The following is a 14,315-nucleotide window of genomic DNA, read 5'->3' as shown; positions in this document are numbered from 1 at the left end:
CACTAAATCTAGTCTACCCTCAAGGGGTGGGTAGAGGCACGAATTAAGCTCTACCTCCTGTAGGGGGAGGTATCTACATAATTATTTGGAATTCTGTAAGAAAGACTTGTCTCTTTTCCCCAGTGCGTTTAATCATTCAGTCATTTATTTATATCGTGGAGTCATGTAAATTTATTTTATACTTTGGGTTAGAATCCAATACTATGTTATTTATTTTGTTCCTCAAATTTGTTCCAGCCTTGGCCATAATGGAGCTCTTTCAGGGTGGTTCCTGCATCCCTTTGACTTATCAGGCCCTGTTCCCTTTCTGGCCCTACAGGATGCTTCAGGTTCATCTTGTTTTTTCCCTGCCTCAGCCCTAGAATCAGCCATTCCCCCAAGAGTCCGGCTCCTTTTACTGGAGAATGGTGTTTAAAAGCCCAAGATCCGGGTGCTGGGTGTGCTTGTGGCTACTAGGTTGTGCCAGGTTGTGACTGCTTCTAGGCTCCCTCTGGAGAGACATATCTATATCTATGTATCTATATCTATATGTGTATATATATCTCTTCCTGTAAAAAATTATTATGGAAATTTCAAGCATATACAGAAGTACAAATTCTCAGTATCACATAACTCGAACAGTTATCAGCTAGTGACCAATCTTGGTTTCACTTACATGGCCCCTCCCCATTCCTCACCCCAGCACCCCCAATTATTTATTTATTTTAAAATGAGGACCTGAATGAGGCCATGACTTTATTTTTATTTATTTTTAGTTTCTGAAATAATTATATATATTTAAGGTGTACAATGTGATAATTTGATATGCATATACATAATGAAATGATTACTTCAGTCAAGCTGATTAAGATGTCTTTTTCTCACAGTTGCCTTTTTTTTTTTTTGGTGAGAACATCTGAAATTTACTCTTAGCAGATTTCCAGTACACCCCTGGTTATTTGATGTAAATCTAAGTAACTGTTATTTCACCTGTAGATATTTTAGTCTTTATCTCTGAAAAAAAGGACTCCTTTAAATACATTTTTTTGTTTTTTATTTTTAAATTTTAAAATTAAGGTATAATAGATACAGTAGAAAGTATGAAAGGATAGAGCTTGTGAATTTTTATAAATGTATATAGCTGTGTAATCACTCAGATTGAGATGTAGGAGGACATTTCCAGCTCCTTAGAATGCTTCCTAATCACTTACGGATAATTTTTGTAAGAACCTCTAAAAAACAAACATAACCACAATACCATTTGTAACACCTAAAAAATTAACAATAATTAAAAAAAAATCAAGTATCCAGTCATTTGCCGTTGGTAGGTTCCCCTTTCACCTCAGCACTCTCCCCCTCCCCTGCAATGTATTGATTAAAGAGACAGAAGCTCTGAGTGTGTTAGTTGATTGTTCTGTAGTTGCCTGGGTTTTGCTGAGAGCATCCCTTTGGTGTTAATATGTTTCTCAGTGGCTTTCTTGGTGGAAATTTGTCTCTCACATTCTGGTTGGCTAATTCCAACAGTAATGGGCAGTGATTCTGTCTTTGAAGAAATTTCATCAGTAAGATGGTTTCCCCAAAGATATAATATTATCCCTGGTATCTGATTAAAGTTCTCCTGCATGGCTCTGCTAGCTAGGTCTAGGTGATTTCTTCAAAGCTTTTGTATCTTTTCTGGTATCCAAATCCTTTAGAAAAACTGAATAACCTTTTATATAGGAGAGAAATTTGTTATTCTTGTCTTTGTTTTCCTCTCTTCTAGAGGTTAAATGATCAGGACAGTTGTAAGACAGTATAATTAGCTAGTAAACCTTTTTAGTGTTGTTTCATTGCTGTGTCAAAATCATCTGCATACAGGGCTAGCTATGGTTAAAGTTCTGGCTGAAGGATCTGCAGTATAGAAAAAAGGATTAAGCTATAAAAGTGTTTGGTCTTAGTTCTGTTTGATTTGCTAAGTTCTCCTTTTCTCTTTTTATATTGTAGATCAGCTTGAACGAGTCTTTTTACGACTTGGCCATGCTGAAACAGATGAACAATTACAGAATATTATATCTAAATTCCTTCCTCCTGTTTTGCTCAAGCTGTCCAGCACCCAAGAAGGAGTACGTAAAAAGGTAAGCATGCTGGGACAGTTGGGGGAATTAAATAGTGAATAAATGGATGTATTTTATGAAGTGAGTTTTCTGTTCCCATTATTGAAATCTAGCTTCATGATCCCAATTAGGCCTTTCAAAATGGACAGTAAGTCTAGGACCAGCTTCCATGATTTAAAAGTACCTTTTGTATGCTTAGCACAGCTGCATTTAGCTCCAGCTGTACACTTGGCATCAGTACTGGATAACATAATTGAGATAATTATTCTGGAATGTATGGAGGTCTGATCTAAAATCTATGCCCTTGAGTCCAATATGAAAGTCAGGTGGTAATGGGTCAAAAATATTCTTTAATCATTGGCTGACTGTGAATATGGCCTTAATTAAAAGTAAGCAAAAGAAATGTTTTTAAAAGCAAGATACTGTTGTATAGCTCCTGTTTTAGAATTTTTTGAAGAACTGTTAGTAAAAGCTGGGTAACTGTCAAATCAAGATTTTCGTTTTTAACCTAATGTTCTACATGGGACATTTGGACGCTTCACCTTTAAAATAATTCATTTGTCTTCTCGTGTATTTATACTAGACCTTTGGGTTTTTGAGCTATCATCAGGTTTCAATCCTTGAGCCACTGTAATTGATTGGCCGTGACCTTCCCGGAGGTCTGCCCTGAGAGGGATTCTGAGGGCTGATTTGAGTTCAGTGGAGAAAGAGTATCTTTAAGAATGTCTGTTTTGTTTACAGGAAGGAATAGGGCATTCTTGTCATGTATTTGACATGCCTGTTGTTAATACTGCTTTGCTAAGATAGATAACGTGTTTGATCACGTCATTCTCCTATTTAAAACTCTTCTATGGCCTTTTCTTACCCTAAGAATAACTAGGTATAAAAGGCCTTCATGAGTTGGTTTCTGTTTCCTTATTTAGCTTCATCAGTCTCATCATTTATTTGGCAAATATTTACTGGGTACCTTCTATATGCCAGGTGTTAGGGATACGTTGGTGAAGGAAAGAAACGTCTACTTGGGGAGACGAGTATTAAACAATAAGGCAAAGAGTATAGAGTTAAAATGGCAATAAATGCTAAGATGGAAAAGGATTGTATGAAATAATATATTTGGGGACTTGATTTAAATTAAGTATAGGGTGTAAGGGAGGTGTGTAGGAAGTAGCCAGGCATAGAGATGGGGAGACCACTAAAGGCAGAGAAGGCCCTGTGCAGAGATTCTGAGCTGGAACTGAGTGTAAAACCTTCAGGGAACTGAAGAAGGCCACAGAGATGCACCCTGTGCACCAGAGGAAGAGTGATAGGAGTTCAGGCCTGGGGATTCCAGTGGCAGCCATTTGGAAGGGTATTGGTGGTAGTGACATAATCATTCTGGCTGTGGGGTGGAGAAAGACTTGCAGTGGAGAAAAGGGGAGTAAACAGAAGGAAGTTTTTGCATTAGTCCAGGCTTCTAGGCTGAGTATTTTCATTAGGGGTTTTTTTTTTTAAACTTATTTACTTAGGAGTTTTATGTTTCCTTGTATTTTATCTTTTGTAGAAAATCATCTCTAACCATCTACTTTATATGTTCAGTTGTATAGTATTCACGCCTATCATACTATTATTCTTAATATTCTGTTACCATTCAAGTGGAGAAATTCCATTCTTGTTTCTAATTTTTTTGTTACTACCAAAGGTTTGCTTTTTTTAATGGGCCAATTTAAAAGGAAAAAGAGCTTTTATATTAATTTTTTAAAGTGTATTTTTCTTCTATTTTTATTCACATTATTCCTTTTTATGTTTTCCTTTGGTATGTTTTTCTCACATAAGATTTCAGTTTGTAAAGTACGTAATGGTAAAGGTCGTTATGTGCCAGGAAAAATGCTAATCACCTAAATACTCACAAGATTATGTGAGGTGTAGGTGTTATTTCCATTTTATAGATGAAGCTGAGGCTTGGAATGATTAAGTGACTTCATTAAGGTGAGATAACAGAAAAACAGAACTGAAAACGACCTCAGTTTCCGGATTTCTCTTTGATTACTATTTTGGTTATACCCCATAGTTACACTGGTGAGCAGTATTAGGTTATTTTATTTTTGACCTAATAATTAGTTGATAAGAACATTGTTTTTGGTTTCAAAATAGTGTAAAATTTGTCTGGTTTTACTGCATTCTGATTTGAAACCACAGTGAGCAAATGTTCTAGTCTTTTAAAGCATATTATTTCTGATGTTCATAAAAACTATTCATAAGATTAAAAAAATATTTCCTATTGGTGGAATATGGAGCTCAGTGTGTGGATAGGACACTCAACACTGTGCTCTCGTTTCTCAAGAAACCTGTCTTCCAGTACTGTTGTAAATTAATAGTGAATTACAATCTCCTGCTGCTGTTGTAGTTTTTCTGATTTTCCTTTTAGTTTTAATAATTTCACCTTGATGCGTTTTTTTTTAAAGTGTCCTTATTTTTTTTTTTTTTAACATCTTTCTTGGAGTATAATTGCTTTACAATGGTGTGTTAGTTGCTGCTGTATAACAAAGTGAATCAGCTATCTGCATACATATATCTGCATATCCCCTCCCTCTTGCGCCTCCTTGATTTGTTTTGATGCACAAGTTTAAGATCTTGTGTTTCTTAGTAATTTGTATTATATTACATACTTTTCTTATCTTTCAAATCTCATTTAAGATTTCTTTCCCCAGTACCTCTATCGTCTAAGACTAGTGTTGTAGCCAGTGTTTTCCTTTGGTGTAAGTTAGATTGAGGAATCTTTGCCCCAGCCAGCAGTCTTAACCTTATTTACTTTAGCTGCATATCTTCATCAATATAATTGAAATGTCACATTTTTTTTGAGGTTTGGATTGAGAGCATGTACATCAGTTGTTCCGGTTATTAACCTTTCTCATCACTTCATCTGTTCTCATTCTCTCCATCTCTCCCTCTTCTCCCTTCCCTCGTCTTCCTGCCACACATTTTCTGTTTAAGAGTTTGATAACCTATATTCTGTTTTAATATAATGATTAATCAAGCAATTCTATCCACATTCTTAACATTTCAATCATTAATTTGTATCTAAGTAAACAAGATGTTTTACTCAGTTACCATCAAGTAAATTATTTTATCTTGTTCAGATTTCTTCCTTCTCCCCCTACCCTTATATTTCTTACTAGAAATAGTAATTACCTTCTTATTTCGTTTTTCTTCTTTTTTTCATTTATATTTATTTTTCATGTTGTCCTTTATTTATTTTTTAAACATCTTTATTGGAGTATAATTGCTTTTCAATGGTGTGTTAGTTTCTGCTTTATAACAAAGTGAATCAGCTATACATTTACATATATCCCCATATTTCTTTTTTTTTTTTTTTTTAACACTATTTTATTTATTTTATTTATTTATGGCTGTGTTGGGTCTTCGTTTCTGTGCGAGGGCTTTCTCTAGTTGTGGCAAGTGGGGGCCACTCTTCATCGCGGTGCGCGGGGCCTCTCATTATCGCGGCCTCTCTTGTTGCGGAGCACAGGCTCCAGACGCGCAGGCTCAGTAATTGTGGCTCACGGGCCTAGTTGCTCCGCGGCATGTGGGATCTTCCCAGACCAGGGTTTGAACCCGTGTCCCCTGCATTAGCAGGCAGATTCTCAACCACTGCGCCACCAGGGAAGCCCCCCCATATTTCTTATTTCTTTTTATTTCTTACTAGGTTGTTCCCTAGAAATTTTCCTTTGATTTTCTTCTCATATTCCAAATAATGCTGACTTTGATCTGTTGGTGAATTTTTCTAACCTTTTTACAAAAAGCTTGAAGGAAATATACAAAAATGTGTTTACTTTGAGTGATGAGTTGTACAGATGATTTTTAAAAAACAACTTTGAATCCCATGGAATATTATGCAACTACTACAAAGAATGAGTTAGGTCTAAATTAAAAAGCTTATATATTTTTAACTGGAAACAAAGCGGACTCTGTGCTAACGTGAATGATATATAGCTCATTTTTGTAAAAAGTAAACAAGTAAAATCTAAAGATATAGCTAGTGGGAATCAGCAGCATAGCACAGAGAGATCAGCTCAGTGCTTTGTGATGACCTAGAGGGTTGGGATAGGGAGGATGGGAGGGAGGCTTAAGAAGACGGGGATATGGGGACATATGTATGCATGTGGCTGATTCACTTTGTTGTACAGCAGAAACTAACACAGTATTGTGAAGCAATTATACTCCAATAAAGATCTATTAAAAAAAATAAAGATGTAAATATGTTTGTAGAAGTTTTTGTGGATACAGAGAAAGATGTGAAGATGAACACCAAAATATTAATACTGGTGTCTTCAAGTGGCTATGAATGGACTAGGGAAAAGGGATAATTATGATTTTTCACTTAATTTATTGTAATAAATGTGTTTTTCTATTATAATTTTAAAAAGCAAGAAAATAGAATAAAGTAATAGAGATATAATCATTGTGAACTTGTATATTTAATTTATATTGTAAAATACTAATTTTGTTTGCTTTTTTTACATATCAGATTTCTCTTGGTAAAGGGGTTTTGTTGTTAAGTAAGTTTGAAAACTTCTGGAATAAGGGAAAAGAGATCTAACAGCTGAGACACCTGTTTACATTCTAAGCAGTATGCTAGACTCTGACATATCCTTCCATTTAATAGCCTGTGGAATGTTATCATTTGATTTCTGCAAATGGGGGAAAGTGATTCAGAAAATGATAATAGTGCAAAGCGTTAAATGCCTATGTGGACATTGTCTCAGTTCATTACAACTCATTTAACAACTCTGTGGGGTATAGGTGCTCATTTGATTCCCATTTTATCTAGGAAGAAACTGAGGCTCAGAGAAGTTAAATAACTTGCTTTGTATCACATGAATAACAAGGGACTTTACACATGCGAGATAATTCCAAGACTAAATGATTTCTGCCAGGCTTTGCCTTCACGTGATGGCAAACATGTTCATTCTTTAGCTTATGTATGAAAGTGAATTCAGTACATGAAGGGTCAGTGAATGAAAGTTGAGGATAAAAGAATGTCTGAAAGCAATAACATAATTTTGCCTGCATGTTATTTTGAGTCCTGGTAGTAGGCTTGATGTGTGTTTCCTTTTATTTGTTTTGAAGTATAGATACTTGGTCAGACTTTTATTTACTTTGAAATATAGCTACCTGGTCAGACTTTCATGATTTGTACAGTCCTGTACTCATACTAATACCTCTTGCAAATAGAACCAATACGATAATTGGAGTTCTGGTTATTATATAATTGTTAATAAAACAAAGGATATAGATATTGATCACAAATCTAGAATGCAGTTACAATTATTAGACCATTTTTTACCATATAAAATAAGACTGTCATGTGAAAGCAGAGTATTTTTTAATAAAAGCTTACATATAAGTAATTTCAGTGTGTAAAATTTTGTAGTCAATGACACTAGGGATTAATTTAGTATTGACTTTCAGTTATGTAATTTTAGGGCCCCTGACTGTCAGTTTCATAATGTTTGTTAGGCTTAAGCAGGATACCCGTAAAGTAGCTGATAATTTGTGGATAAATTGGGTGAAAGAGAAATAAGTTTTATTTTTTATTTATTTATTTTTTGGCTGCCCCGCGTGGCTTGTGGGATCTTAGTTCTCCGACCAGGGATCAGCCACTGGCCCATGGCAGTGAAAGCGCCGAGTCTTAACCACTGGACTGCCAGGGAATTCCCAAGAGAAATAAGTTTTAGACTTCTGCTGTCATATCACTATTTTAAGGAAAATGAGATATCTTATGTAGAATTCTATTTTACAGCGGACCTTGTATATTCTGACTTCTTAGAATAGGTAAAAATTAAATACTGACCACTGCTGGTGGGAGTGTAAATTAGTATAACCACTTTGGAAAACTGTTTGGAAATATTCTAAGGCTTATCATATGTATACTTCATGACCAAGCATTTCCAGTCCTGGGTTTGTATACAACAGAAGTGTGTATACATGTGCACCAAAAGACATAGCTAAGAATGTTCATAGCATTATTCATAATGGTCCAAACTGGAAATAATCTTATATCTATCATGATATAGGAGAATGGATAAATTCTGGTTTTTTCCTACTAGAGCAGTGAAAGTGAACAACAACGTGGATGAATCTCAGATATAATATAGAATGAAAAACACATGAGTTCATCCTATTTGTTCCATTTATATAAATTTAAATATGGTGTTAGAAGTCAGGAAGAGGGGTTAGTGAGTGGGGTGCAGGGCCTTTGTACTTCTGGTGGTTACAAAGGTGTGTTTACTTTGTGAACATTTATTAAGCCATACATTCTCAATTTTGCACTTCAGCTATATGTTATACTTCAATTAAAAAGTTTACTAATGAGTAAATGAATATAAATGAATGAGTAATAAGGGGAACTGATAGGGACAAAATACTATATACCCGAGGCTGGTAATTCTGTAGGCTTACTGACAGAGGTTAAGTGTTGTCAGTTTAGCTGGGAGAAGGACTGGTTCAGCGGATTTCTTAATTTTTATGGGTTTATAGAGGATTGCAGGCAGTGGGTAACCAAATTTAGGAAATGAGTCAATATTTAAGGTGATAATATTGCTAGAAGAAAATTAAGTAGTTAGTTGGGTGAGGTATGTGTGGTCATGCAAGTTTCTAGGTCTTTGTAATGTATCAGGGCTCCCAAGGGTGTCTCACAGTGACAGACACTTTAGCTGAATTAAGCTCAACTGTCAGTGTCTGATAAGGTTAAAAATATGGATTCTGGAGTCAGATCTTGACTATGCCACTTGCTGGCTCAGTAACCTTGGACAAGTTAACTTCACTTCCTGAGCCTCTGCTTCCTCACCGGTAAAATGGGAATGACAGTAGCAGCTCTCCAGTTGTTGTGAGAATCAGATGAGATAAGGAATGCAAAGAGCTGTCCTGCGTGGAAACTGCTCAATAAGTGTCAGCTATTTTACGATTCTTCTTATCACTCATTTAACAAACATTGATTTTTAGATTTGTTGTTATTTTTAAAATTCACTTATTTCGTGATTGCTGTAGATAACTTTGAACTTTTGCTGTTGCTGTGAACATCCCTACAGCTCTCCTTAATACTTGCTTTGAAGCTAGAGCTCAAATTTCAGAAGTGATGGAGAATAGTGTAAGCCTGGCCCTCTGGAATAGTCATTTTAAATTCTTGAGTCTTTAGGTGAGGCTTTCTAAAAATCTTATATCTCAATGCTCCTTTCTTAGCAAGATAATCCCACTTTTATTGTAAGCTTGGGGTCATTTGACGTAAACCTCTGTAGCTTCCTTTCCACCCATGGGTATTGTTGACTTGTTGACCTCTATTTCTGTCTTTTCCCACTTAAAGGAGAGGAAGCTTGATATTACTTACTTAAAACTTTTCAGTAGAATCAGGTGATCTTCAAAATAAAGTAAAAATTTCTCAGCATTTTACCCAAATCCTTTTGTAATCTAGGTCCTGCTTTTATCTCTTACCACTCTGTGTTTCAGTCAGATGCAGTGCACCATGTTCTTTTAGACCTCTTATACCTTCTTATAACTGATCTTCTGCTTGGAATTTCATCTGCTCTTTGGGACTTAGTTTCCTGTCAGTTCCTCCTGGAAGTCCTCCTTGATCTTAGTAGATACTTTTTCTTCCTGAAACTCTCAGTACCTTGTATATTTCTCTTGCTGTAGTGTTCATGTTGTATTTTAGTTAGTTTGGGCTGCTATAACAGTATACCACAGACTGGATGACATAAACAGCATTTGTTTCTCACAGTGTTGGAGGCTGGAAGTCCGAGATCAGAGTGCCAGCATGGTCAGGCTCTTCGTCGGGAACTTTTCATGGTGTACGGAGGGCTGTCTTCTTGCTTTATCCTCAGACGGCAGAGAGAGGAAGAACTCTGATACCTTCATCCCCTTTGAAGGGCACCCATCCCATCGTGGGCACCCCACCTCCCGACCTCCTCCAAACCTGTTTACCTCCCAAAGCCGTCACAGTGGGGTTTAGGGCTTTAAAACGTGAATTTTGGGAGACACAGACATTCAGTCTGTAGCATGGTGTGTTGCTATCGTTTGTTCACAGGTCTTCTGGGGGACTGTGCCTCAGTGTAGGCGCATCTGGAATCTCAAGTTTAATCAACTAAAGGACATTGTAAAAATAAATTCACTACTAAAAATCTGGTGCATGGATTCTTGGGGATAGCATTTTGGAACAAGATTCTAATATTGTATACTCCCTTTCTGGGATGTCAAATTTACCTCCTTTAAGAGAACAAAGTAGCTACTATTCATTAAAATAAGTAATATCTGAGAAATGAATTCGTTTTTAAGATATGATCAGTAATTTCAGTTCATATCTTCCTGTATTTTAGGTAATGGAACTGTTGGTCCATCTGAATAAGCGTATAAAAAGCCGCCCCAAGATACAGCTCCCAGTAGAGACACTCTTGGTTCAGTACCAGGACCCTGCTGCAGTTTCCTTTGTCACAGTGAGTGTTATCTTGGAATATTTTCTGACTTACAGTAAGTTTTCTTTCATAACATTTATTAGATCTCGTCAGTATATTGGCCAGCCTAGAATTTCACCTTAGACTAAATGAAACATGAGGTGTTTGTCTTCAAAAGGACCACTGTTTTCCACTGAGTATTGATCTGGAGGAAATGGTAGGAACAGGATAATGTATGGCCGTTTACACAGGGCAAAGGAATGTTGGTGTAATGACTTGTCAGGTATGTTGATTTACAAAAGAATGATTGATTCTTGGTAAAAGATTATGAGAGGTCAGTCTGAATTAGAAAGAGAAGGTTATTTTAGTAATTGACCAGTTGGGAAATGGCAGCCTAGGATTTAACATGGGGTCTCCTCTTAGCTTGAAAGGATTAATGTAACAAACTGGGAGAGCTGATACCGATGTGTAGTATGTAGCTTTAGGTAAGTCAAATGATTACTTTTTTCTTTTCAGTGAAAAGTAATTGCACATATGAGTACTTTATTTTCTCCCCAGCTTTATTGAGGCATAACTGACAAATAGAATTGTATACATTTAAAGTGTACAATGTGATGATTTGATATACATATAAGTGCTTTAGACTAGATCATGCTCTCTCATATGAAGCCCATCTTAAAAGTAAGCATTTTGAGTAAGTGGGGCTGGAGTTCTTCCTGAGATATACTAGTTGGTCAAGCTGTAATAAACAGGTGATAAACATGAGGAAGGAGGATTCAATTTCTTTATTGTAACAAAGCTGCCTAGGTTATTAGTCATGTGTTTTTGTTGAAATCCTAGAGTATTTCTTTCATACTTACTTGAGTTTCTCTTGTTGCATTAGAATTTTACTATAATTTATGTTAAGATGGGCTATCCTCGCCTACCAGTGGAAAAACAATGTGAGCTGGCTCCTACACTTCTTACTGCCATGGAAGGGAAGCCTCAGCCCCAGCAGGACAGGTATGCTTTCCTCAGTTACCTTATTGCCCACCTGTGAGAGTCAACAGCTGCCATTCAAAAATAGATCCACACATTTGGTTTCACTTGGGCAAATACAAAGGCTTGAGTTGAGCTCTTTGAGTTGACAGTTCTGTGTTACCTCAACATTACTGTTTTGTTAATTTTATAAATTATAAAATTTCTTGTGAGCATATCAAAAAATGTGTAGAACTAACATTTTTCTCAATCTAAATGCATTTTTATTTCGGTTAGTTATTTTGAAGCAACTGATTTTCTGTGATTGCAAAAATTTGAGATCTAATATGCTTTTCATCAGACATTTCTGTCTTGGGGGATATAAAGTTTCAGAGCAGTTTTCTTAAGGAACTAATTACTCGTTTGTATTAATATGGGAATTGGAGAGGTGAAAAGGAATATCATCCTTAGTTTCTAGGCTTAGCTCAAAACTTCTGTATCCTACCTAGCCCTGTTGTGGTGACAACCATGAAAAGAAGTTGTGGAGGAAAGATGGATTTAAATCATGTTTTCACTTCACTTTTTAGAGCATAAACATTTTTAAAAGATTGTAATACAGATATTTACAAGTAAAATTAATAGACATTGTAAACACTTTGAAATTTTCATGTTTTAATAGCAACAGGTATAGTGAAAGAAGAAAAGAATCTGTGTTACTTAAATTCACACAGTGGAAATTTAATATTGTATTCCAAATATTGACCTGATTGATGTTTAATTTCTTTAGATTTAGAATGACTTTATTTTTAATTAAATGTGGAAAGGAAAAAAATGATTGACAGGACATGTTATAAGTTGAACTTTACCTAAGGTTTAATATTAAATCTCTTGTGGTAATAGATATTAACACTGATCCCATATTATGTACATTTTTCTCAGGTGTTTTTAGTGGTGAGCCAGATTGGCTAAATGTCACTTATTACTCAATATCCTGAGCTTTTAATAAGAAAGAAATAAGAATGAAATCTAGGCCACTCCCTAGATTAGGACTTTGCAAATTAGTGGTATTGAAAATGAATGGCCCTTGGTACAATTGCTACTTTTTGTTATGTGATTTTTATTTTTTTGGTTTTGTCTGTTATTTGCATGTATAAAAAAACCTTATTTTTTAAATAGTTGCAATAAATGTAATTGTTTTTTCAGCTTAATGCATCTTTTAATACCAACCCTTTTTCACATGAAATACCCTGTTGAATCATCAAAATCAGCTTCTCCGTTTAACCTTGCTGAGAAACCAAAGACTGTGCAGCTGCTTTTGGACTTCATGCTCGATGTCCTTTTGATGCCTTATGGGTAAGTTAAAAAAAATAAAAACAAAACAAAGCAACCTTGTTCTTGATTGCTTTTACTGTGTGCAGTCGAGTACTCTTTTCAGTGATTCAACTTTCTCTTGAAAATGAGTGTCTCAGGTTTGCTTTGCTGCAGCCCTGACCTCTTCTGAACTCCAGCCCCGCTGCTTACTGACCTTATGGGTGTGGAGCTGCTGCTGTGCTTTCAGACGTGGCCCGTCCAAGCTGAAATCAGGCTTCCCAGTAAACATAGTTTCTCTTCTTTAACTACCATCAGTGCTGTGATGATTCTCTTAGCCTTGTAGGCGCTCAGTTATAAATTGCCCCTAGCTTTCTCTTCCTCGTTGCTGCGGTATCAGTTCCGTAAGACCTCCTTCCTCCGCCTCCCTGTGTCCTGGAACCATTCCCACTGCTGCCATCTAGTTTCGGCTCTTTTCAGCTCTTTTCATGACTTTCTCACCAGCTGCTCTTCTTCAAAACTTTCTACACTGCCACAGAGTTTCCTGATTTTTAAAACACAGATTTTATCAGGTGACACCTTAAAATCCCTGGGCTGTTATTTTCCAGTCATTACATGCACTCATGCATTTCATGTACTCTGTATCTCCTTGCCTGTCTACATTTTAAGAGAAGACAGTTTTCTCTGCTTAGAATGCTTCCCCATCAAGAAAGAAAGGAAGAAGGAAAGAAAGAAAACAACAGGAAACGACAGCCAGGAAAACCACTTTGAAAAAGCCTCACAAACTAGCTTAGAGGCCAGTTCTGTTGTCTCTGACTAAATCCCTGCCCTAGGCACAGGACTCTTCGTTGTCCTCATAAGGCTAAGCACCCATCTGAAGTGCCAGTTTGTGCTTTTATTGCGTTGTTGGCTTATCCCATCCTAATAGATTGGGAGCTCTTTGAAGTCAGGAGCTGTTTACTCTAGCTCTGGTTCCTGGCGTAGTGCCCACGTTGTCATCTGCTTCCAGCCTGCTCCTTTTCTAGGTTGTCCTGCTGCCAGAGATATTCTTCTAACGTATTGCTTTCATTACATTTCTTCCCTGACCAAAAATGCAGTATACGCTATGAGCATGGCATGGGGGGCTCCACATCACCTGTCTGTCCCTCCATCCAGCCACGAGAGTTCACGCTGTACGATTTCTTTCCTCTCCTTTTTGCTCTCCTCCCGCTCCTCTAATTTGGCAGCTTTATTTTCTGCACCTTCCACTACCTCTGTCATATCATTTCTTACTTCCCTGCAGTTTCTTTGTCATCTGATGACATATCATATGCTGTTGCACGTGTTGTGTTGTTATCGTCTCAACTTGCTCCAGATGGCAGACACTCAGTCTTACACCTCCTGGTGTTCCTCTGTCTTGTGCTTAGGATGGTGTTTTGCACGATGTTAGCTGTTCAGTAGTTATTAATTGATTTACTTACTGCTGCCAGTCTTGCTATAACTGAGAAATAAATGAAAACCTCCTTTTATAGTTGTTGAATCAGGAGGCAGCCAGAATTGGCAGGTGATGATGGCT

General features: G+C 36.6%; 1 protein-coding gene across 6 annotated transcripts in view; it reads left to right on the top strand.

Moving 5' to 3' along the window:
• The window catches only part of ECPAS (Ecm29 proteasome adaptor and scaffold), a 101,372-nt gene that overhangs the window by 25,500 nt on the left and 61,557 nt on the right, over positions 1–14,315 (top strand). For 5 of the 6 annotated variants that reach the window (XR_005020442.1, XM_036856743.1, XM_036856746.1 and 2 more), the window contains 4 exons: positions 1,963–2,093; positions 10,421–10,537; positions 11,379–11,497; positions 12,656–12,805. Coding sequence is in view for 5 of the 6 variants with exons in the window: in XM_036856743.1 (XP_036712638.1) it covers positions 1,963–2,093; positions 10,421–10,537; positions 11,379–11,497; positions 12,656–12,805 (517 nt within the window). In the remaining variant the exon portion in view is untranslated. Of the gene's footprint in view, positions 1–1,962; positions 2,094–10,418; positions 10,538–11,378; positions 11,498–12,655; positions 12,806–14,315 lie in introns of those variants that run through there. The other variant, XM_036856747.1, reaches the window with a different exon arrangement.

This window comes from Balaenoptera musculus, chromosome 6 (assembly GCF_009873245.2).
Source record: "Balaenoptera musculus isolate JJ_BM4_2016_0621 chromosome 6, mBalMus1.pri.v3, whole genome shotgun sequence".
Taxonomy (NCBI): domain Eukaryota; kingdom Metazoa; phylum Chordata; class Mammalia; order Artiodactyla; family Balaenopteridae; genus Balaenoptera; species Balaenoptera musculus.
The sequence above is the reverse complement of the archived record's forward strand: the minus strand, read 5'-3'. Positions and strand labels throughout refer to the sequence as shown.